The sequence below is a fragment of the Panicum virgatum genome, chromosome 9N (genome assembly GCF_016808335.1).
Source record: "Panicum virgatum strain AP13 chromosome 9N, P.virgatum_v5, whole genome shotgun sequence".
Lineage (NCBI taxonomy): Eukaryota > Viridiplantae > Streptophyta > Magnoliopsida > Poales > Poaceae > Panicum > Panicum virgatum.
This window is the reverse complement of record NC_053153.1, coordinates 75,469,260-75,493,622: the sequence shown is the minus strand read 5'-3', so window position 1 is coordinate 75,493,622 and position 24,363 is coordinate 75,469,260. Positions and strand designations below refer to the sequence as shown.

The following is a 24,363-nucleotide window of genomic DNA, read 5'->3' as shown; positions in this document are numbered from 1 at the left end:
CAGTCAGTTACGACGCCTCTATCAGAGAGTTGGATTAAGCGTGAAACTTTTTTTTTGCGGGTAGATTAAGCGTGAAACTTTTTGTTACCGTATCTCAACGTCAACAACAGTGGCGTATTTTATTTTTTCCATTTTTTATAGCATTTGCCATTTTGCTCGAGAGGAATACAAGTAGTAGAGAATTGATCGGGGATGTCCAGGTAAGATCAAACGGTTTTCTGCATGCAGACAGGGACGTTTTGAAACAGCCCAAAACTCAAATGAAGGCCAGAGAATTGGGCCACGGCCAACTCAACATCTCAGAGTTCATCAGAGAGACAGGTAGCAGAACTGCAGAAGAGTCCAAACAAGCATGTGCAAAGCAACATTGGCCGTGTTTGATTTACACCATGAATTTTTTTTTCACAAAAAGACGAATGCATGCATGAAGTACTAAATAAATTTTATTTGTAAAAAAATTTCACGGATGAAGTACTAAACGAATTTTATTTGTAAATTTTTTTCACAGATGAGTGTAACTTTTCTAGACCAATCTAATGAGTCAAGTTCCATCATGATTGGCTACAGTGATACTACAATAATCACGCTTAATCATTCCCTAATCATACGGTCAAAGGTCTCATTAGCTACAATAACTGCTACAGTACTATAGTTGTATTACCATAGTCGTGGAGGTAGTTTTATAATTAGATTTTATTTAATACCCCTAATAAGTGATCGAAGCATCCAAAAGTTTTTATGAAAACTTTCTCAAGGGCTATCCAAACACGGCCATTCTTTCTGATGCCGATATTGTCCCCAATATTACATCACAGGGATCACCAGTTCATGATAAGCACTTGCATGATAATCCACACATATTCACATAGATGACCAGTTACTAGTCTACATGGCTTAACCAGTTACTAAATAGACTTAATTCTCGTCAGGACATTGATGACTGATAGAACATACTAATACTAGTTATACCACTACTACTGACTTGGTTGCTACTGCTGCTGCTGCTACGGGCCCTGCAAATCGATCGGTTCATCAACACGAAAATAGCTAGCTGATAGCCAGTTAATCCTTTCTGATCTCCTGCACGCTCAGTTGATGTGATCGTAGACGCCGCCGAAGTAGCCGGGGGCGAGGTCCATCATGTTCATGTAGCTGTTGTACGCGTACTCGCTCATGTAGGCGAGGTCGGCGGCCTCCTCCGCCTCCATCCCAAACTGCCCCACCAGCGCCGCCGGGTGGTGCGTCACCGTCGAGAATGACGACGAGCTCGGGCTGCTGCTGCCGGCGCCTGCTGCTGCTGCTGCTGCCGCGATGAGCTTCCGCTTCTCCTCCTCCGCCTCCGCCAGCCTATCCTTCATCCTCAGCAGCTGCACGACGACGCGCATGCATGGAGTTAGCATCAGAAACAAGATTTCAAGAAAAATCATTCATCACCGTAGCATCGATCGAGTCGTCAGCAGCAGGCAGCCAGGCCTGTAGGCACGGTTAGTTAGTAGTTACCTCGGTCTCGAGGTGGCAGTTCTGGAGGACGACGGCGTCGTTCGCGGCGCGGAGCTTGGAGAACTCCTCCTCCATGAGCTTGCTCTTGTGGCGGGCGCGGCGGTTCTGGAACCAGACGGCCACCTGCTTGGCGTCGAGGCCGAGCTCGGCGGCGAGCTGCACCTTGCGGGGCGTCTCGAGCTTCCGCTCCTTCCGGAAGCTGAGCTCCAGGAACCGCGCCTGCTCGTCGCTGAGCCGGCGCTTCTTGGACTGCTCGTCGCCGCCGTCGCCCTCCCCCGCCGGCCGCGGCTTCCGCCTCCGCCGCTGCCGCGCCTTCTTCTGCTCGCGGCCTGCCACACATCACATGCACATTATATTAATTATTGCTGCTGACCGTGAACCGCTCTCTGGCACGGTTCAGGCAGATCGAAGCTCGCTACTACTAGTTGGTACACAGGAGAAGGGGATGAAAACGAACTGCGACTCACCGGAGCCGGGGGTGTCGGCCTCCGCGAAGCTCTCCGCCGGGAATGCGAAGGACGGGAACAGCAGCCTCTCGTCCTCCTCGCAGCCCATCCTCCAGCTACCCCAAGCCCCAACAAGCAGATCACACTCTACAGCCGCCGCAGAAACAGCAGGGAGATGGAGCTGCTGCACCAGCTAGCTGTTCCCCGGCCGTGCGTAGGTCGACTAATGCTCACTACTCCGATCGATCGCCTTTCAGAAATGGCTGCTTTGCTAGCTAGCTAGAGGGCTTTTGTGCCCGCTCTCTCCGTAGCAGTAGCGTGGATATTTCTCTAGGAGCTGGCTGCGCTGGTGGGTTGGGTTGCCCTTGCCCAGTGTGAGCACCTAGCTAGCTGTGTCGTCCGAGTCCGTGAGCTCGGAGTCCGGCCCCGGGATGTTATAGGCGGCCGGACGGGCCGGAGCAACCGAGCTGAAGGGGAGGGGAGCCCTGCTGTCCTGTGTGCTTTCTGGGAGCCGATAAAAAATTTGGTGCGGAGAGCAGCAAGGCCCGGCCGGGCGTGTCATCACTCGGCGGCGGAGTGGTTTAGGAGTTAGGATAGTGGAAAGGGAGGGAGACGGGAGGGAGTTTGGTGATGGATGGCTCGGCGAAGCGAGCTGCGGCTTAATCGCCAATCAGCAGTTAACCCCCGTCGCCGTCTCGCGATTAGGATAACAGCAGCCGGAGAGGAGTGGCCGCCTTTCGCCGACAGGGACAGCTCTCTGCCCGTTGAAACGCGCTGCAAAAGTGAAGTGAAGCCGGGGGAGATCGGTCTGCTCTTTAATGTTTAAAAAAACTAAAACAGGCGGTTTTCGTACGATGGGTTTGTGTGATGTCAAACTGGAACTGTGCGGTAGTTCTCTCTCAGTGTTTCAGATGCACAAGTTAGCATCGCACTTTCGCAGCGCGCGTGTGACCGCGACGAGCTTAGTTTGTCGGCCTCCGGGGCCCGGGAGTATAAATGGTCAAATGGGCGGCACAGCACGACCCAACCCAGACACGCCTAGCCACGGCACGACTAGGCACGGCACGTCTGGGCACGAAAAGACTTTCGTGCCGTGCCATGCCGCCCAGCGTGCCGGACTTGAGGCCCAGGCACGGCACTAAAACCTTTCGGGCCGTGCCGTGCCGCCCGCCGTGCTCGTGTCGCCAAAGTGCCCAGGCACGAGGCTAAGCACTAAAATCCCAACATGGCTCATTAGATCGATTCATCTTGAGTAACAAAAAATGACAGAAATCAACAAAATATCAAGGATGAGCTGTTTTGTGCAATGACTGCCTCATAAAAAACCTATCTAGGTAAAAACTCACACCTCGTGAGAAAACCCTAGATAGGAAAAAAGAGTACAACACAGCTCATTAAGTTCGAGTTCCAATGTTAAGTTAACCTCATAGTCATACAGTGCAAATAAACTATCCTATTACACAGCAGCTTGTGCTGGAGTTTCATCAAGGTACTGATGTTCATAAGCTGCCTCCAGGTCTCCATCCTCCACCATGTGCTGAGCTCTAACATCTGTAGCCTCCCAGTCTTTGATGCATGTGAGCATTTCTACCATCTCTGGCTTCAACTGACGCCTCCTCTCCTCTATGATCCTGCCAGTTAGACTAAAGGTAGATTCTGAAGAGATGGTAGAAACAGGCACAGTTAAAACATCCTTAGCTAAGATAGAAAGTACTGGATAAGACTGTTTGTGCTTATGCCACCAGGTCAAGATGTTGAAATCATCATCAAACTGGTTGACAGTGTCACTATCTAGGTAGGCAGTAAGTTCAGAAGAAATACCATATGCACCACCAGTGCTTGCTGCTTGCAGCAAAGCACTTGCAGATGTCCTTCTACTAAGAGGAACAGTAAAAGAGTCACCAGTACCAACACTGCCAAGACCAGACCCATGAGAAGTAGTAGAAGTAGAACAATCACCAAAGATCTTACCCCCATTGAGCTTTTTTCTTACCGGTAGAAGGTTTATGTGTAGGCCTTGCCAATCTAATAGAACCAAACTTGCTTTCATACTTGCCAAACATGTCAAACAGAGCAGCTCTCACAGAGGTAAAATAAGCAGAATAGTCAGTACCAGTTAAACTAGAGAGCAGCCTGAGAGCATTGCTAAAACCTTTTATTTTAGCTCTAGGATCCATGATGAATGCAATGGAATAAAGCAGAGGTATGTCATTCCAGTACTTAAGGTACTTAGATTTCATAGGAATTACCACCTCTCTAAGTATTCTGTCATTTTCATAATTTTTAAGTTGTCCAACAATTTCAATGAGATTATGCAATATAAGTGGAGCAGTGGGATAGTAAACACCAGACAAGACAACAGTAGAATCATAAAATAGTTCAAGGAACTCTAGAATTTTTTCAGCAACATACCAATGTCCATCAGTTAAGAGATAATGAGTACCTTCTGCTCTGGGGTACTGGGTTTGGATGAACACACCAAATGTTTGCTTGTGAGGAACAAGATGCTTAAGCATGAGATAGGTGGAGTTCCACCTCACATCCATGTCTAATTGAAATTTCCTAGGCCTCAGACCCACAGCAATACAGTAGGACTTATAAGCAGCAATGCGCTGGTTAGAAGAGTGCACAAATGAAATAGCAGTCCTAAATGCTTCCAAGTAAGGTTTAAGCCTTTTCAAGCCAGACTTAACAATCAAATTAATTATATGGCATGCACATCTCTGATGCAAGTATTCATCACCAATATAACCTCTAATTAAAGGTGTCAGTGCTTCCATAGCAGAGGCATTAGCAGAAGCATTATCTAGAGTGATAGAGAACACCTTATTAGTCAAGCCAAAGTCTGAGATCACAGTGTGCACACGCTCAGCAATGTTGTCACCACTGTGACTGACATCAATAAAGCTGAGACCCAACACTCTCTGAAGCGTCCCCTCATAAGAGAAGACTAAAATGTGTTACAAACATCAGTCTCAGGAGGCTGATGACACATTTATTACATCAGATGGTTCATTATCGTACAACTCTACGCGGTAGTGAGCAGAGAAGCGCCACTATCGCGAGGATTACAATCCACACACACAATGCTATTAAATACAAAAAGAAAGTCATCAGAGTCTTGCGTCATGTGGTAACTCCTGCGGGTGACCCAAATCCACAGGCAAGGCTGGGTGCAGGACGGTACCCCTACTCAACGTCGTCAGGTACAAAGTCTGGATCTTCCTCTGTAAAAATAAATAATGGGGTGAGTACAAACGTACTCAACAAGTCCAACCACACCCACGGAGGGGATATAAACAGAGTATAATGCACAGGGTAAATCAAGGATAAGGCTAGGGTTCGATTTGCGGAAAGCAATATTTTATGCAGGAGTTCGTTTGAAAGAAAACATTTTTAAAACCAGTTTTCTCATACTGAGTAACACCAAGGGTTGATCCTCACAGGATTCAAATTTTAAGGCTGCTACCGGACTTCTCGTCCACCGTAGCACACGGCACAACTGCTGGACACATTTCCAAAACAACTCACGCCAACCCATCCCATAGTAAACACTAGTTGTGAGACCACACCGTAACTCGCCCAATACCGTGGGCACGACTATTCAAATAGATTCTTAACTCTGTAGAGGTGTGCAACTTTACCCACAAGCGGGGTACCACAACACGATCACCTTAGTGTCGGTGCAGATCCCAACAAAGCCATTTGTAAGGATCGATGGACCAAGAGGGGGGGTGAATTGGGCCTTTTTCAAATTCTAAAACAAAGTAAAGCAACCTTAACCTATGCAATGCTAGTAGGGCACCAATTCACCAACCGGATAACTAAGCTTCTAACACAAGCTAAGAGAGCTAAAACAAAGTAAAGCCTAGCAAGGTAGAGCTAAGTTATGATCTCTAAGTCAAGCACATGAGTAAATTGCATGAAAGAAAATGCTTGAATAAAAGGAATGGACAAGAGACAACCGGATTTTTTCCCGTGGTATCGATGTGTTGGCACACACCCCTAATCCACGTTGTGACACTCACAAAGAGTATTGTCACCTCCCAAGTCACCGAGACGAGGGCGCTCACTAAGAGTCTCCGTTCACCATCCCGGCGTGGTGGAGATCAAGCCACGTACAATCTTCTTCTCCGGGCTCCCACAATCCTTGGCAAGCTCCGCGAGAAACACCTCGATCACCAAGATCGCCTAGGTGATGCCAATCACCAAGAGTAACAAGCTAAGGCCTTCACTTGAGCAAGAACCGATCACCAAGAACGGATGCACACTAGCTTCTCTCTACTCAAGTCCTTAATCTTGCTTCTTGATTGATTGAATGCACAAGTATGTGAATGATGAAGCTCAAGGTGGCTCTTGACTATGGTATGAGTGTTTGGATGTTGCCTGGTGTCAAGAGTGGGCGAAATGACCCATTGGAGGGGTATATATAGGCAGCTCACACAAATAGAGCCGTTGGAGAAAAGCTGCCAGAAAACTGCGTAGCGCCGGTTAATCCGACGTACCCCCCATTGTCATCGTCGGTTTAACCGGTGAATGTAAACTGCCTCTTCTGAAAACTAGCCGTTACAACTGGGGCAGATTAACCGACGTAGCATCGGTTTAACCGGTGAGTGTAGTTGTCCACTGAACCACTGAAAAATCAAGTCTCTGGACAACTGCACCGACGTTAACTCAAACCTATCGTCGGTTTAACCGGTGAGTACAACTTTTGAATTCCTCTGAAAAAACCATCTCACTGGTCAATTGCACCGACGTCTTGATTCAAACAGCGTCGGTTAATCCGGTGAATAGAACTTGAATTTCCCTGGAAAAACCAACTCTGGACCAATGCACCGACGTTAGATTCAAACACGTCGGTTTAACCGGTGTATTGAATTTGTCCAGACTCTGCTGACTTCGTTTAACCGACGTATAGAAAATTGAGAGCGTCGGTTAAACCGGTGTATAGACTTTTTCTGATTTTGTCTTTTCTGATTTGAGTCTTGAATGAAATCCAAATATTCTTGAGATATAGTTTGAGAACCACTTATTTGAACTTCTAGAAACCTGAGTGACCATAGTGTGCATCCATTTTCAAATGACCATGTCCATGCTCAAGTTACTAAGCCTTAACCCCTCTTAATAGTGCGATCACTATAAAACTATAAAACCTATACTAACCTAAGTGTCCTTCTCAACCTTGTGACACTTAGGACTAGAAAGATCCTTAGCCTTGACATATATAAGTTGAAAAACCGAGATCGCCTTTTAGAATAACCGAAATTGAGGGGCCTCTTTTGACATATGACCAAATGAGCGATAATGATCCATTAAGCTGCACAAACTCATTAGTCACAATAATGGTTGTCATTAATCACCGAAACATACCTTGAGGGCCTAGATGCTTACAATCTCCCCCTTTTTGGTGATTGATGACAACACAAACATAAGTAACGAGAGAGCGAGAAAGATAAAGCAGAATAAACACAAGCAAACTCGAAAAGAAGGACCAAAGAGCTCAAAGGCTCAAACGAAATCCATAGATATGTCTCAAAGAACGGCATACTCAAGCGACAAATGTACATATCCATGAATTAACACCAAATGTGATACAAAGAATCAAAGTCCTGATAACTACGAGCTCTCTCTAGCTCTACCCTCCCCCTAACTCTGAAAGAATCAAAGTCCTGATAACTACGAGCTCTCTCTAGCTCTACCCTCCCCCTAACTCTGGTGCTCCCCCTAACACCTCTCCCCCTTTGGCATCAAAGCACCAAAAGGCGAGCTACGGGTCGTGCTGTCGTGGTACGGCGACGAAGCGGTCCGGGTCGTCGTCGTTGGACGGAGAACTCTCACCCTCGGTGACAGACGGAAGCTGCTGGTCTGGGTCTGAGCTCACTGGGGGAGTAACTGTCGTGGAGGCTCTCGTGCTGGCACTGCCTAGTAGAGGATCCGTAGAAGTCGTAACCGGGTCAGCAGAAGAAGTATCAATATCTGAAGAGGTGACTGCTGAGGCTGCCGGCTGCGTCGACTGTGGAAGCAGGGACTCCTCTACTGCTCCTCCCCCTGAAGGTGCTGCCTGAAGTGAGGAGGGGAGGGCGACCGACTGAACCGCTGACGGTGAGTCCTGAAAGAGTGTGGTCGCCGGCAGTGGTGAAAAGAGCGGACGACCGGCAGACCCAAAGAGTGCTGACATCGAGAATGTGGTCTCCGGTGTCGCTGAGGTAGCTGGAGCTGCAGTAGGAGCTGGAGGAGGAGGAGCTGGTGTGACGGCAAGCTGAGGTGCTCCAACACCCTGAAGGCCTGGCTGTCCTGGCTGCTGCGGGGCGAGTCCGGTGTGGGAGTAAAGCTGTGAGATCATCCCGAACATCGCCATCATGCCCTGCTGCATCTGCTGGAACTGAGCGTCTGTCCTCTGTGAAACTCTGTCAATGAGGCCGACAAAACGCTCCTCTGTCGCTGCACGCTCTCGGGCTGCCTCTCTCTGAATAGCAGCAATCTGAGCCTCATGGGCTCTCCTGGCCTCCTCCTGAGCAAGTCTGTCCTCCCTCTGCTGGGTCACGAGCTGCTGTAGAAGTGAAGTGAGCTCGGACGGCTGAGTCACCTGAGACTCAGAGACTGTAGCAGCTGCTGGTGACTCTGGAGCTGGCTCTCTAGACCCCCCTGCCTCGTGGTCGTGACTAGCTGGGGCTGCTGCAGGGAAGTACTCTACGTCCTCGGAGGAGTCTGACTCAAGCTCAGACCAGTGTATCTCATCATCTCCCCCGGGAAGCTGTGCCTCTGCTGCTAGGAGTGCCTCATCCTCCTCTGCCACTCGTGCCTGAACCTCCGGTGACAGTCGAGCCATCGCTGCTCTGTCTGCGTGTCTGCCCCTCCTCCTGTCCTGTGGAGCTGTGGGTCGGTAGACAGGGAACCTGGGAGCCTCGTCGTGACGGTAAGGAGCACTGATGGGTGACTCTGCTGGCACTATCATAGAGCATATGTAACTGATCCAGTGCGCATAGGGAAACTGTCGCACCACACCCATCCCGTCTGTGATCACATCCTCTATCTCAGCCAGAATAAAGTCAACTATGTCAAACGGCTCGTGAGTGAGGATGTGTAGAAGCAGGAGCTGCTGCAGTCCCGTAAACCCCTCTGGGTAGCCACTCCTCGGTAACAGAGTCCTCCGGAGGGCCATGTGTACTGCGTAAGCCTCTGGGGTCAGCAAGCTCGGCACTCTGGCGTAAGAGGCTGGGAACGGCTGGCGGAAGCACTGAGTGATCGCCTCGTGAGAAGGAGCAATCCCGCCAACCATCGCCCTGCGGGGTGGATCTGAGTCCCCGTAAACCCTCTCGTGCAGCGAGACGTCGACCAGGTCAACTCCAAGAATACCAGCAATGGTCGCCCTCGACAAACCAAAGTCCTGCCCTCCAAACATGAAGTGTACAGCTCTGCGCTCGGGGGCTATCCAAGCTGTAGCGTAGAACACTCTGACCCAGTCCTCGATATAACGGTTCTGCTCCATCTCTAGCAGTCTAGGCAGACCTCTGAAGTGAGCAAAGTGTGCTCTCACATCTGCTCCCCCTGCGGCTGTCCTCAGTGAGACCCAGTCAAGAACCCTGTGCTGAAAGATCCGGTGGCCCCGCCTCTGGTAGGTCTCGTAGAAGCTGGCCTGTAGCAAAGTCCAGAACCTCCTGTCGACTCTGCTGTCTCGGGTCACCGGGAACCAGACCTCCTCGTCAACACTCCACCTGAGCCTCTTGACCTTGGCCGCATTGGCTCGGGTCAAGTTCTGGAGCAGCACACCTGGCTCCAGACGCACAACAGTGTCCATACGGAACACTGCGCGCTCGGCCTCTAGGGCCTCGGCTCTACGAGCTGCTGCTGCTGCAGCTGTGGACCTGCGAGGCTCCTGTGGCTGGTGACCTCCTCGCGTCCTCGGTCCAGTGCGACGCTCAGTCGCTGGTGAAGTCTCTGCTGCTGGGGATGTCTGCCGAGTGCGGCCAGACCGTCGTGGAGTCGGTGACTCCTGTGTGCTCTGCCCCTGAGACTGCTCGGACTGCTCTGCCTCTGAATCTGAATCTGCAGCTGTATCTGACTGATCTGACTCTGCTGCTGCTGCTGTCGCGGCTCTGGTGGCCCTGGCACCTCTCACTCTGCCCATGCCCCTGCCTCTGCCTCTGCCTCTGGGGTCCTCCCTGATCTGGAACGGACGAGCGCGGCCTGATGCCTGCTCCTCGGCGGCCTTGGCCACCATCTCGGCCTTCTCGGCCTCCTTCTCTGCACGAGTCCGCTTGCGAGCGGGCTTCTCGACCACAACTTCCTTACCCTTCCTCTTCTCGCGACCCATCTTGACTGACGGTGTGCGGAACACGAACGCGGCGCGAAAGAAACAGCTCAGGCAAAACGTCGAGCACCTGGCGAGCACTGGGTGAAAAGGTGCTGCGGATGTGGCTGCGGCGCGGGGCTGCGGCTCTGAGCACGAGGATGGCGTGGAGTACGGCGGCGCTTGGCGAGGGAGACTCGTGCGGCGGTGAGGGTGAAAAGCAAGCGGCGGCGGCGGCGAGCGCAGGCGGCGGCGCAGGCGCGCACGGGCGGCGCTGGGCGAGCGCGAGGGCGCGGCGGCGGCGGCTTGACGTGCAGGCGAGCGGCGGCGAGTGGTGGCGGCGCGGGCGCACGGCGGCGGTGTGGAGAGACGGCGGCGGCGAGAAGGGAAGGCGGCGGCGGCTCGAGATGAATGCGGGCGAAACAGAGGAAAGAGAGGCGGCGGCTCGAGCACGACTCATATATGACAGGTGGGACCCGCGATTTTCCTTTACACCGGTTGATCCGACGCGTAGGGTTTGAACGCCGGTTGATTGCGTCGGTGTAGTTCACCCGAGGCTCTACCAGATCTGTTTTTGAACGCCGGTTGAACCGATGCTGTCAAAAATGAACTCGTCGGTTGATTGATCAAAGCACCGGTTGATTGCTAGGTCTGTTTTGCATTTATGATCACCGGTTGATCCGATGATGTGACTTTTGTATACGCCGGTTGAACGCCTGAAACTTGACTGAGCTGAGACAAACTTTAGTAACGCCGGTTGAACCGATGATGATGCTCCATTGAACGTCGGTTTAACCGGTGAAGCCAAAAACCACACTCAGCTCACTCTTCTATGCTAAGTCCAATAAACTTATAAAATTCAAATAAACTCAAGTTAATGGACTTGCATAGGCGACTTTACCCCTCAAAATAAATAGGATAGCACACTTGCTTAAATAAATTTCTTTTTAAACACAAGGAAAAGCCGCAAGAGAAACAAAGCGCCAAATAAAATGTATGAGCCATGTCATAGGAATATTGAAGATAGAAAGCTTCAAACTCATCATGACATTGCTCACTAGGCAATAACGCACCTAACACTTTGCTCTTTTCACTTTTCATGAATTAAGATCTTGTATATGAAAACAAGTCTCATTTTCATCAAGTGATCTCCTTTGTGACCCTAACGCATGCAATGATGATGCAAACTATAACCACATGCGAAAGTATAGTAAACATGAAGTGCACACCTATATGACAAGAAATGCATAACAAGAAATTAAGATCTACTTGTCAAGTTTGAACCCACGGGAAGCTTCTTCATGATGAGCCTTTCTACAAGCCTAGAGGAAAACAAGTGGACCACCACCTCTAGCTAAACCCTTGCTCATCACTATCTTACCATGGTTAGACAAGTGTCCTATATGTATGCATTTTTCTATATGACATGGCAACTTACATGACGTTTGCCGCATCTAACACATTGAGCTCATTTCTTAGCCTAACAAAGGTACTCTCGTCTAGAGGTTTTGTGAATATATCCGCCAATTGCTCCTCGGATCTCACACCTTGAAGGGAAATGTCCCCCTTGGCTTCGTGATCACGCAAGAAGTGATGGCGAATATCAATGTGCTTTGTGCGAGAGTGTTGAACTGGATTCTTGGCAATTTTTACGGCACTTTCATTGTCACAAAGGAGTGGGATCCTATCTAGTTTCACACCAAAGTCCAAAAGGGTTTGCTTCATATATAGGATTTGGGCACAACATGCACCGGCCGCTATATATTCCGCTTCCGCGGTGGACAAAGCCACGGAATTTTGCTTCTTACTCGACCAAGAAACTAGAGAACGCCCAAGCAAGTGGCAACCCCCGGAGGTACTCTTGCGATCCACACGGCTTCCGGCAAAATCCGAATCCGAGTATCCCAAGAGATCTAAACTAGCGCCTTTGGGGTACCACAAGCCTATGCTAGGAGTGTGCTTGAGATACCGAAGGATCCTATTCACAGCCGAAAGGTGTGACTCCTTTGGGTTAGCTTGAAAGCGGGCACACAAGCACACACTAAACATTATATCGGGCCTAGATGCGGTAAGGTAAAGCAAAGACCCTATCATAGAACGATAGAGGGATTGATCAATCGGTTTACCGTCCACATCCAAGTCGAGATGCCCATTGGTTGCCATGGGTGTCTTGATTGGCTTGCACTCATCCATCTTGAACTTCTTCAAGATATCTTTGGTATACTTTTCTTGATGGATGAATGTCCCTTCCTTCATTTGTTTGACTTGAAAACCAAGGAAGAAGGTCAATTCGCCAATCATGGACATCTCGAATTCCCTAGACATCATGGTAGCAAACTCATGGCTTAGCAAATCATTAGTTGAGCCAAAGATAATATCGTCAACATAAATTTGACAAATGAAAAGATCCCCGTTGACGTCTTTTGTGAACAACGTGGTGTCCACCCTCCCGATCTTGAAGCCTTGCATGATTAGGAAGTCACGAAGCCTCTCATACCAAGCCCTTGGAGCTTGTTTGAGCCCATAGAGTGCCTTGTGCAACCTATAAACATGGTTAGGATTCCTCGGATCTTCAAACCCGGGAGGTTGCTCAACATAAACAAGTTCGTTAATAACGCCATTTAAGAATGCACTTTTCACATCCATTTGATACAACTTAATGTTATGATGTGAAGAGTAAGCAAGAAGGATACGGATAGCTTCAAGTCTTGCGACCGGAGCAAAAGTTTCACCAAAATCCAAACCTTCGACTTGAGAAAACCCTTTTGCCACAAGTCTTGCTTTGTTGCGTACCACCACCCCATGTTCATCTTGCTTGTTCCGGAAGACCCACTTGGTGCCGATGATGTTCTTGTCTTTTGGAGGAGCTTCGAGGACCCAAACTTCATTGCGGGTGAAGTTGTTCAACTCATCTTGCATGGCCATCACCCAATCCGAGTCCTCAAGCGCTTCCTCTATGCTAGTGGGTTCAATACAAGAAACAAACGAGTGATGTTCGCAAAATGAAGCATGTTTAGAGCGAGTTCTTACTCCCTTGGAAGGACTACCAATGATTTGACCAATTGGATGATCCTTGGAGATGCGACCATGCTTCACTAGCGGTACTTGCGTTGATGCTTGTTGGGGTGGATCATGAGTGACTTGTGCTTGTGGTGGAACACTTTGCTCTTCTTGTTCTTGAACTTGGGGTGTTGGTGTTGGCACATCTTCTTGAGGTTGTGTATCATCTTTTTCTTGATCTTCATCCACTTGGGGCGCCGTGGAGGTGCTTGGTGTAGATGAGGAAGGTCCTCCCCCTTGATCATTGTCTTCATGCACCTCTTCCGGCTTGATATCCCCAATGGACATATTCTTCAAAGCTTCATCAATCTCCTCATCACCTACATTCTCATAGCCAACAACCTCCTCTTGGGAGCCATTAGATTCATCAAACTCCACATCACATGTTTCTTCAACTAACCCGGAGGTTTGATTGAATACTCTATATGCTTTGGAGTTTGATGCATAACCAAGAAAGAAACCTTCATCACATCTACTTTCAAACTTACCGAGCCTTTTCTTCTTATAGATGAAGCATTTACAACCAAAGACTCGAAAGTATGATATATTTGGTTTCTTCCCGGTGATGAGCTCATATGGAGTTTTCTTGAGGAGTCGGTGAGGATATACTCGGTTGGATGCATGACACGCCGTGTTGATTGCTTCCGCCCAAAACTTCTCGGACGTGCCATAATCATCCAACATTGCTCTAGCTAGGGTGATGAGAGTCTTGTTCTTTCTTTCCACCACTCCATTTTGTTGAGGCGTGTAGGTGGCGGAAAACTCATGCTTGATGCCCTCTTCATCGCACCATTCTTCAATCTTCATGTTCTTGAACTCGGTGCCGTTGTCACTCCGGATCTTCACAATTGGGGAGTTGTACTCCCTTTGAGCTCTTCTTGCAAATGTCTTGAAGAGTTCCGGAGTTTCACCCTTATCGCCTAGAAACATAACCCAAGTGTAACGTGAAAAATCATCAACAATTACTAGGCAATAGAGGTTACCACCAATGCTCTTGTATGTAGTTGGACCAAAGAGATCCATGTGAAGTAGCTCGAGCGGCTTGGAGGTAGACAACATCGTCTTGATGGGATGATGTGTTGCAACTTGCTTCCCGGCTTGACATGCTTTACATAGCTTGTTCTTGTCAAAGGTGACGTCCTTCAAGCCGGTGATCATCCCTCTCTTGTGGGCTTTCTTGAGGTTGCTCATGCCAATATGAGCAATTCTTCTATGCCAAAGCCACCCAAGAGAAGACTTGGTGAAGAGGCATGTCATGGTGCTTGTTTGCTTTGAAGAGAAATCCACCAAGTAAATGTTGCCATGCCTAAACCCCGTGAATACCAATGACTTGTCTTTTTCATGAGTTACTACAACACCATTCTTGTCAAAGGCACACGTTAGTCCAAGATCACACAATTGAGCAATTGAAATAAGATTAAAACTAAGTGCTTCTACAAACAAAACATTAGAAATAGATAAATCTTTAGAGATTGCTATTCTACCCAAACCTAAAACTTTTCCCCTTGAGTTATCACCATAGGTGACATGTTCATGATCGCCGGGGTCTTCAAGGGAGGTGAACATGCTATCATTGCCGGTCATATGTTGAGAGCAACCGCTATCAAGTACCCAATGTTTTCCACCGGCTTTGTAGTTCACCTACACACATGAGAATTCACTTTTGAGTTTTAGGAACCCAAACAAGCTTTGGGCCTTGCACATGTGTGACAAGAGCTTTTGGGACCCAAAGTTGCTTGGGGAGCTTCTTCTTCGACTCCTTAGTGAGTTTGCCAATGAATTTGGCCTTCACCTTGCCCTTCACTTTACTCAAGAGAAAATGGTTATTTTCAAACATTGATGAGTAATTCTTAGGTAAAGTGGGAAGAGGACGTGATGGTAGGGTGCACTCCCTAGTGTGGTGCCCGGTGACTTGGCAATGTTGGCAATATGATCCAACTTCCTTGATGAAGCTAATCTTGATCTCCGGAGAAGGAGTAGTGCCTTGATTTGGCTCCGGAAATGAACCAAGACCTCTCTTGCCATAGTCACGTGCATTGTTGAAGAGAATTTCCTTGTGGATGTATTCTCCTCTTGAGAGCTTCTCCACACTACTCTTGAGGCTTGCAACTTGATCCATCAATTCCTTTTCCCTAGAAGGTGCAAGCTCGGGCAAAGCATTAGTAGCATTTGCATTAATGAGTAGGTCATCACATGAAGTAGAAGCATTGACCTTCTCAATAGTTTCATGAGCAAAGTTCTCAAGACTTGGGTCAATTACTTCATAGGCAAATTCAAGTTCTTGATACTTGTGAGCCAACTCCCTATGCTCTTGTTTAAGCTTTTTGTGGCTCTCTTCAACTTGCTTAGCAAGTACAAGTGACTCATTGTGCTTTTTGAGCAAGTCATTGTACTTGCCAAGCAAATCGGAGTGGGCAAGCTCTAACTTTGCACGAGTGCTCTCAAGAATCTTGACTTTGCCCTTTTCCCTCTTGATGACGGATGTATACTCATTAATGAGGTTAGCAAACTCATTAGGGTCAAGCTCATCATCACTATCATCTTCACTCTCACATACCTTAGAGTTACCTTTGGCCATGAGGCACATTGGAGGTGGAGGTAGTGATGGTTCTTCATTTGTGAGGGCGATGGTGACTATGTCTTCTTCATCACTTGAATCTTCGCTTGATGAGACATCGGTCACCCACTCTTGTTTTTCCACCAAGAAGCTTCTCTTGGTGTGCCCTTTCTTCTTTGGGAAGAGCTTGGTCTTCTTGTCATGGCTCTTTTTCTTCCCAAGTCTCTTGTTTTTATTCTTCCTTTCTTCTTCTTCATCATCGCTTGAATCATGGCGATGCTTGCTCTTGTGATCCTTGTTTCTTTTGTCCGGCTTGGGGCAATTTGGACGGATGTGACCTTTTTCTCCACAATTGTAGCAAATTTTGTTCTTGACATCCATTGGCCGGAACATTCCCTTCTTAGAGTCAAAGTTGAACCCCTTCTTGTTGATCTTGTCATTCAAGCGGGTGAACTTTCTCATCATAAGAGCAAGCTCTCCATCATCTTCAACATCGGATGAGCTTTCATGATGATCATCTTCTTCATTGCTTGAGCTAGAATCTTGCTTGATCATCTTGAGCTTGCGAGCTTTGTTTGCCTTGGTCTTTAGAGCAATTGATTTGCTTGAAGTTGGCTCTTCGGACATACCAAGGATACTCATCTCATGAGCGCGAATTTCGCCCACAAGTTCTCCTACTTCCATTGTGTCAAGATTCTCCTTTTGAAGCATAGCATTGATGATGTTATACTTGGGCTTCGGGAGGAGCATGAGAATCTTGCGATTGATGGAGGCACTGTCAATTTTGGATATTTCAAGTGCATTAATGTCCTTGACAATGACATTCAAGCGAGAGTACATATCATTGCAATTTTCATGAGCTAGCATTTTAAAAGAATCATACTTAGCTCTAAACAAGTGATATTTTTGTTCACGGACTTTTGTGGAGCCTTCATGAATTTCAATTAGTTCTTTCCATATATCACTTGCTAAGTCCATGCCATTAACTCTAGCAAAGACTTCCTCACTAATGGCTTCGAAAATTGCATTTCTAGCCTTAGCATTCCATTTTAATTGTTCGGTGGTGGGAGTTCCGGTGAACCCGGTCTTAGTCGCCAACCATACTTCGGGGGCAATCGCATCAAGGTATGCGGCCATGCGAACTTTCCAATAGGCAAAGTTCTTGCCCTCGAAGTGAGGCGGCGAACCACCCATCTTGGCCATAGCTCTAGGCGGTGAAGCCTAATGATCCAAATGAGCAACGAGGCTCTGATACCAATTGTAAGGATCGATGGACCAAGAGGGGGGGTGAATTGGGCCTTTTTCAAATTCTAAAACAAAGTAAAGCAACCTTAACCTATGCAATGCTAGTAGGGCACCAATTCACCAACCGGATAACTAAGCTTCTAACACAAGCTAAGAGAGCTAAAACAAAGTAAAGCCTAGCAAGGTAGAGCTAAGTTATGATCTCTAAGTCAAGCACATGAGTAAATTGCATGAAAGAAAATGCTTGAATAAAAGGAATGGACAAGAGACAACCGGATTTTTTCCCGTGGTATCGATGTGTTGGCACACACCCCTAATCCACGTTGTGACACTCACAAAGAGTATTGTCACCTCCCAAGTCACCGAGACGAGGGCGCTCACTAAGAGTCTCCGTTCACCATCCCGGCGTGGTGGAGATCAAGCCACGTACAATCTTCTTCTCCGGGCTCCCACAATCCTTGGCAAGCTCCGCGAGAAACACCTCGATCACCAAGATCGCCTAGGTGATGCCAATCACCAAGAGTAACAAGCTAAGGCCTTCACTTGAGCAAGAACCGATCACCAAGAACGGATGCACACTAGCTTCTCTCTACTCAAGTCCTTAATCTTGCTTCTTGATTGATTGAATGCACAAGTATGTGAATGATGAAGCTCAAGGTGGCTCTTGACTATGGTATGAGTGTTTGGATGTTGCCTGGTGTCAAGAGTGGGCGAAATGACCCATTGGAGGGGTATATATAGGCAGCTCACACAAATAGAGCCGTTGGAGAAAAGCTGCCAGAAAACTGCGTAGCGCCGGTTAATCCGACGTACCCCCCATTGTCATCGTCGGTTTAACCGGTGAATGTAAACTGCCTCTTCTGAAAACTAGCCGTTACAACTGGGGCAGATTAACCGACGTAGCATCGGTTTAACCGGTGAGTGTAGTTGTCCACTGAACCACTGAAAAATCAAGTCTCTGGACAACTGCACCGACGTTAACTCAAACCTATCGTCGGTTTAACCGGTGAGTACAACTTTTGAATTCCTCTGAAAAAACCATCTCACTGGTCAATTGCACCGACGTCTTGATTCAAACAGCGTCGGTTAATCCGGTGAATAGAACTTGAATTTCCCTGGAAAAACCAACTCTGGACCAATGCACCGACGTTAGATTCAAACACGTCGGTTTAACCGGTGTATTGAATTTGTCCAGACTCTGCTGACTTCGTTTAACCGACGTATAGAAAATTGAGAGCGTCGGTTAAACCGGTGTATAGACTTTTTCTGATTTTGTCTTTTCTGATTTGAGTCTTGAATGAAATCCAAATATTCTTGAGATATAGTTTGAGAACCACTTATTTGAACTTCTAGAAACCTGAGTGACCATAGTGTGCATCCATTTTCAAATGACCATGTCCATGCTCAAGTTACTAAGCCTTAACCCCTCTTAATAGTGCGATCACTATAAAACTATAAAACCTATACTAACCTAAGTGTCCTTCTCAACCTTGTGACACTTAGGACTAGAAAGATCCTTAGCCTTGACATATATAAGTTGAAAAACCGAGATCGCCTTTTAGAATAACCGAAATTGAGGGGCCTCTTTTGACATATGACCAAATGAGCGATAATGATCCATTAAGCTGCACAAACTCATTAGTCACAATAATGGTTGTCATTAATCACCGAAACATACCTTGAGGGCCTACGACACGTACAAACAAACACACAATCAAGAAAAAGAAATAGGAGTTTTATCGTTGAGCTCGAATCGGAAATAATGAAGATATAGAGTTCGGAGCAATATTTTGGGGCGGTTTCCTAATGGCATGGACAACATTATGTCACGAGGGGCGTGGTAAAATTTCGAGTCGATCGGAGTTGTTTTGGCGCATGAAATGATAAGTTTTATAAAGGGTCAGGGGCTAGATAAGGGGCCTAGTTGTAATTAATCTTGAGAAGGCAGGGGCCTGTTTGTAATTTTTGGAAATATCTGGATTATTCTAAAAGGTTAAGGACTAAATTAGAATTATGTTTATATGGAAAAAGGGTTTACTTGCGAAAAGAAACTTAGGCAAGGTCTCTTTTGCAAAAAGGACCAAAGGTGGGAGGTTTCTTTAAGAAATAAAGGGAAGTGGAGGATCTTTTGGGCAAAAAGCCCTCCCTTCTTCCTCCTCCCTCTCGACCAGAACAGAGGAAGGGAACGGCGGGGCGTCGGCGGCGCCAATCTCGGCGGCTAGGGGCTCGGGGGTGGCTCCGGAGTGGGGGAGAAGGGAGAGAGAGGCCCGCGAGGTCGATTCCCGGCCGCAGCTCGGGCGGAGGTGGCCTGGGTCGGCCTGGCCGCGACGGGGTGCGGCGGCGGTCATGGGGCGGCGCTGCAGAGCTTGTAGGCGGCCCGGATCCGAGGGAAAAAGGAGGAGAGGGTCTTGGGGGTCCCGATGCCCACCTTGGTTTGGGCTGCGGCGCTGCGGGGAGGGGAGCTCCGCGGTGGCCGGTGCTCGGGGCGGCGGTGATGGTGAGTGGTGGTGCTGGGAGTTCGGGATGGCGGTCGTGGAGCGAGAGGGCGGTGCTGGGGGCCTTTTATAGGCGCACTAGGTCGGTGGGCGGAGCGGGGTAGGTGAAGGCGGGTGAGGCGGCCGGCGAGCAGTGCGGGGCGGAGTAATGGCGCTCCGGCCGTGTTCGCTCGTCGCGGGGTGGCGTGCGGCGGTAGCGTGGGCGTCGAGGTGGGGCGAGCAGTGCCGCGCTGTGCGGCCGGATGGGGCAGCGACGGGCGACGCGCGGCGTGGCCAGGCGCGCACGTGGGCTCGGCGGAGCTCGCGGCGTCGCGGCTCGGCGTATTTGTCACGGCTCAACGCTCCGCTTGCGTGTGCGCGTGGGCGGAGCGGGGAGCGCGCATGGCAGCGGCGGCTCGCGTGGTGATGGCGGGTGCTGTGCGCAGCGCTTGCGCGTGAGCGGCGCTGAGCGGAGCGGCGCAGCGAGCGCGCGGGGGGGGGGGGGGGCGTGCGCGTGGAGCACATGGAGGTAGCGGCGGCTCACGTTCGCGGCGAGGTGCAGGGCGGCGCGCGTCGCGTGCGGCCGAGCAGCGGTGCGGCGAGCGGCGTGCAGCGCGCGGGCGTGCGGAGAGGCGCGTGCGGGGCAAGTGAGCAGGGACGGGGCGCGCGCGGGCGCGGAGCAGAGGAGGGTGAAGGAGAAGGAAGGAGAGAGGGAGAGAGAAAAATAAAAAAAAAGAAAAAGGAAAAAAATGGAAAATGATAAAGGGAAAAAAAGAAGAGAAAACAAGAAAGGGGAGAGAGGGAGAGAGATTCGCGACGGAAATTTCGGCAGCGACCACGACGCCGGTCGGGCACGCGCGACTGTCGTGTCCGCGTGCCGCGGCTTTGGCGGGAGGTGGCGTAGTGGTTCGTGATGCGCGGCACAGGAAAAAGAGAGGCCGCGACAGTGATTGGTAATCGGGGGTTCGGGAGATCAGGCGGGAAACGACTCTTGGACAGGAAAGGATTGAGCTCAACGATGAAAGATTTCGAAAAATTATAATTAGCGTGTGTTTTATTTTGGTGCATTTTTCGGGATGTGACACTCTCTTCTTAAGTTGCCAATCAGAATTAACATAATGACAAACCACACTAAGGTAATCTTCCTTAGCATTACCAGACCATATATCAGAGGTAAGACCAACAGAGTTAACAGAATTAGAGCTTAAGTACTTCACAAGGTCATCACGGTGTTCACTAAAGTACTTGGCAATATCTCTAGTAGTGGTCTGCCTACTAACAGGAGTAAATCTAGGGTTATGAGCAATCTGAATGTACTCATTAAACTCATTTGTTTCACCAAACCCTAGAGGCAGATCAAGCTTTGCAATCAAACGGCACAATTGAGTACGAGCCACATCAGGACTGTACTCCCAGGAAACCACACTACCGTCAGCATCAAAACTAAGGATTGACTCCGCACCAGACTTCTTTTTCTTACTACGGCAAGTTAGAAGATGCTGACTAAGATGGCCAGTGCCGCTATTGGAAAAGCCAGAAAGGACGGATTTGCAGTGAAGGCACTTGGCTCCATACCTGACGGTCTTACCATTGATCTGCTTGAAGAGCTTCTCGTACACGTCCCACACCTTGGAGGTGCAGGGCCGTCCCCGCTTCTCGCCGGCGTGGCTGACAGAGTCCGGCACGGCACCGTCAGCTGCACCACCAGCGCCAGTATCAGCACCCGCACCAGCACCGGCACCTACACCAACATCAGCACCCGCACCGGCACCACCAACACCAACGGGAGGGGGAGGGGGCATGATTACTTCCACATTACCACGCCGACCAAAAAGCTCCTCCCGTTCCTCCTCCATACCGTCCTCGTCGTCCCCCTCCAGGCCCATCATCCGCAACTCATCGTTGATGGTTTGGCCCTCGTCGTCGTCCATGGCTTGGAGCCTTGGAGGGCAGGCCAGGCCTTCGGCGCGTCACGGCTTCGCGTCGGCCGGCAAAACCGAGGGAACCGAGCTGCCGGTTAGGGTCCAAAGACCCCAGATCCAGCCCCCTCAGGTACCCCAATGGCTTTGCATCGGCCGAGCAACTGCACAGAGAGGTCAAAAAGATCAGAATAGGAGAAAGAAATAAAAAAAATTGAAAAAAAGACGTTAGGGTTTAGGGACTTACCAGATCCGGAGCACCAAGGACGCCGGCGAGATCGAGGACGGCCGGATCTACGAGATTTATAGAGGGATGACCGGGTTTGGGGACGGATTTGAGTTGAGGAAGCGAGTCGACCGGTGAAGATGCAAACGTAGGGAGGAAAACAAAGAGAAGAGGGTAGAGTGGACAGCCAACGGCGGCGAGCCGGCGACCGGAGTTGGAGAAGACGGTCAGATCGAGACGGAGATGAGAGGAGAGCGGAGCTGTAGACAGTGTAGAGGGGTCGAGGCTCGATCTAGGGTTAGGGTTAGGCGAGGCCGCGAGGGGAGCGGAGAGGGGTCGGGGGCGGGGCGAGCGAATGGAGGCCGGGGGGTGGCCGGGGGCAGCGGCCGGCGCCCCCTTACATACCTGCTCCGCTGGGCTGGGCCGGCAGCAGGCCTCCAACGACTCTTTTGCTGGCCTAGCCTGGGGAGCGGGCCGTGGGCTGTGCCTGGGCCACCGTGCCACCCATCGGGCCGATCGGACCGGCTTTTTCGGGTCGTGCTTGGACATGTCCATGGGCCGGAATTGAGGCCCAGGCACGGCCCGGCTATCATGCCCGTACCGGCCTGAGCCCAATAATATTTGGGCCCGTGCCGTGCTCGGGTCGGGCTAATATGGGCCGGGCTTCAGCCCCCATAGGTATCGAGCCAAATGGCCATCTATACCCGGGAGGGAGGGCGACACATGCATACAAATACAAGCGACCCGCCTAGCAGCTCCAAAAGCCCAGCTGACGCCAACCGCCGCATGCACGCACGCCCTCGCCGGACCTTTCTTACAAACACACGCCTAGATAGCCACGTCATCCGTTATTATTCTTCTTCCGAAATTGATGGTTGTTTATGCAAGCTTACGTTGCACAAACAAAGTACTAGCACGACAATAAACAAGTGCAGATGGGCATAGAAAAGCAGAGGGAGCTACTGAGCTAGCTGAGCGAGCACGTGAATTGAAGCATTGCGATTCCGATGGATGGATCGATCGGCAACCCGCCCGTACGTGTAAACGTTTGACCGCGACGTCGCCGTGTTCTCAGACGGATCGGATGGACACGCACGCAGCAGGGACGAGCTAGCGAGGAGGGTGAGTTCCTTGCGGCCACTGCTCTCTCCCTCCCTCTCAACGTAACCAGCAGCTTACTCGATCGCTGCAGCTAGCTGACGCGTCGCTTTCCCCCTAGCTAGCTCTCTCATCGAGAGTTGCATTGCTTGGGTGCACGCACACCACGCCAGTGCCTGCATCACAGAGATCGTCTGAACAGTGCCAAGTGCCAAGCGCCAAGCGGGAGTAGTAGCTACGTACGCGTGGTTGGGCGCGCAGGACGGATTCTCCTGTTGAGATAACGAGGAGACCAACTCGTGCACCTGTTATAATTACTCATACTCTAGCTTGTTTAGATTTTACACTGGTATGGGCTCTTGCTCCTGCTCAGTCAAGACTGTCTTTTCAATGTTGGGCGGCAAACACTTTTGTGTATAGTATCAGCTGCAGTTGACAGCATGGTAGTAGTAGTGACTAATAGTAGCAGCAGTAGCTAGTAGTGGTAGAGGCTGCATAACACTATAGCGCCTTACCTTGTAAATGCTCACCTTGACTATTTGTGTCTATAAAAGGAGAGAGCAGCTGCAGCTCACAGATTAAGCAGCTCCACTTCGTGTGCTCTTCCTGAGTCCTTCTTCTTCCTCTCATCTTCTTCCTCCACATGACCGGGAACCGCGCGGCCTTCTCCGAGCTCGACACCGGAGTCGTCGGCACCGTGAAGTTCGGGGACAACTCCGGTGTCAACATCCAGGGACGCGGCACGGTCGTGTTCCAGTGCAAAAATGGCGAGCACAAGACGCTGACGGATGTGTACTACATCCCCAAGTTGCGGAGCAATATCGTCAGCATTGGCCAGCTCGACGAGTGAGGCTGCCAGGTGCTGATCGACGGCGGCGTGCTCCGGATCAGGGACCGCGAGCGGAAGCTGCTCGCCAAGGTCGAGCGCGGCAGGAATCACCTCTACACCTTGGCGCTGCGCATTGCGCGCCCGGTGTGCTTGGCGGCAACGTGCGACGATGCGGCGTGGCGCTGGCACGCGCGCTTCGGCCATTTGAGCTTCGATGATCTGGCCAGGATGGCGCGGCAAATCATGGTGCGAGGGCTGCCACTGATCGAGCATGCCGACGAGCTGTGCGACAGCTGCCTTGCTGGGAAGCAGAGGAGGTTGCCGTTCCCCAAGAAGGCCAGCTACCGCGCTGGTGACACCCTCGATCTCATCCACGGCGACCTCTGTGGGCCAATCACGCCGGCAACACACGGCGGACATCGCTATTTCCTGCTCCTAGTGGACGACTGCAGCCGCTATATGTGGCTGCACCTGCTGTCGAGTAAGGACGAGACGCCAGCGGTGATCAAGGAGTTCCAGGCAAAGGTGGAGACGGAGACGGGGAAGAAGCTACGTGTGCTGCGGACGGATCGCGGCGGCGAGTTCACCTCGGCCGAGTTCGGCTTCTACTGCGCAGGACAGGGCATTGAACGCCACCTCACTGCGCCGTACTCGCCGCAGCAGAACGACGTCGTGGAGAGGAGGAATCAGACGGTGGTCGGCATGGCTAGGAGCATGCT

General features: G+C 50.2%; 1 protein-coding gene across 1 annotated transcript; it reads right to left on the bottom strand.

Annotated features, from left to right (window-relative positions):
• Positions 1-758: 758 nt before the first annotated feature.
• LOC120692834 (homeobox-leucine zipper protein HOX12-like) lies at positions 759-2,462 on the bottom strand. The gene is made up of 3 exons (XM_039976230.1): positions 1,968-2,462; positions 1,501-1,829; positions 759-1,367 (listed from the first exon to the last, which is right to left on the bottom strand). Exons 1-3 carry the CDS (start codon positions 2,053-2,055, stop codon positions 1,089-1,091), a joined length of 696 nt encoding a protein of 231 aa, XP_039832164.1. The 5' UTR covers positions 2,056-2,462; the 3' UTR covers positions 759-1,088.
• Positions 2,463-24,363: the final 21,901 nt, after the last annotated feature.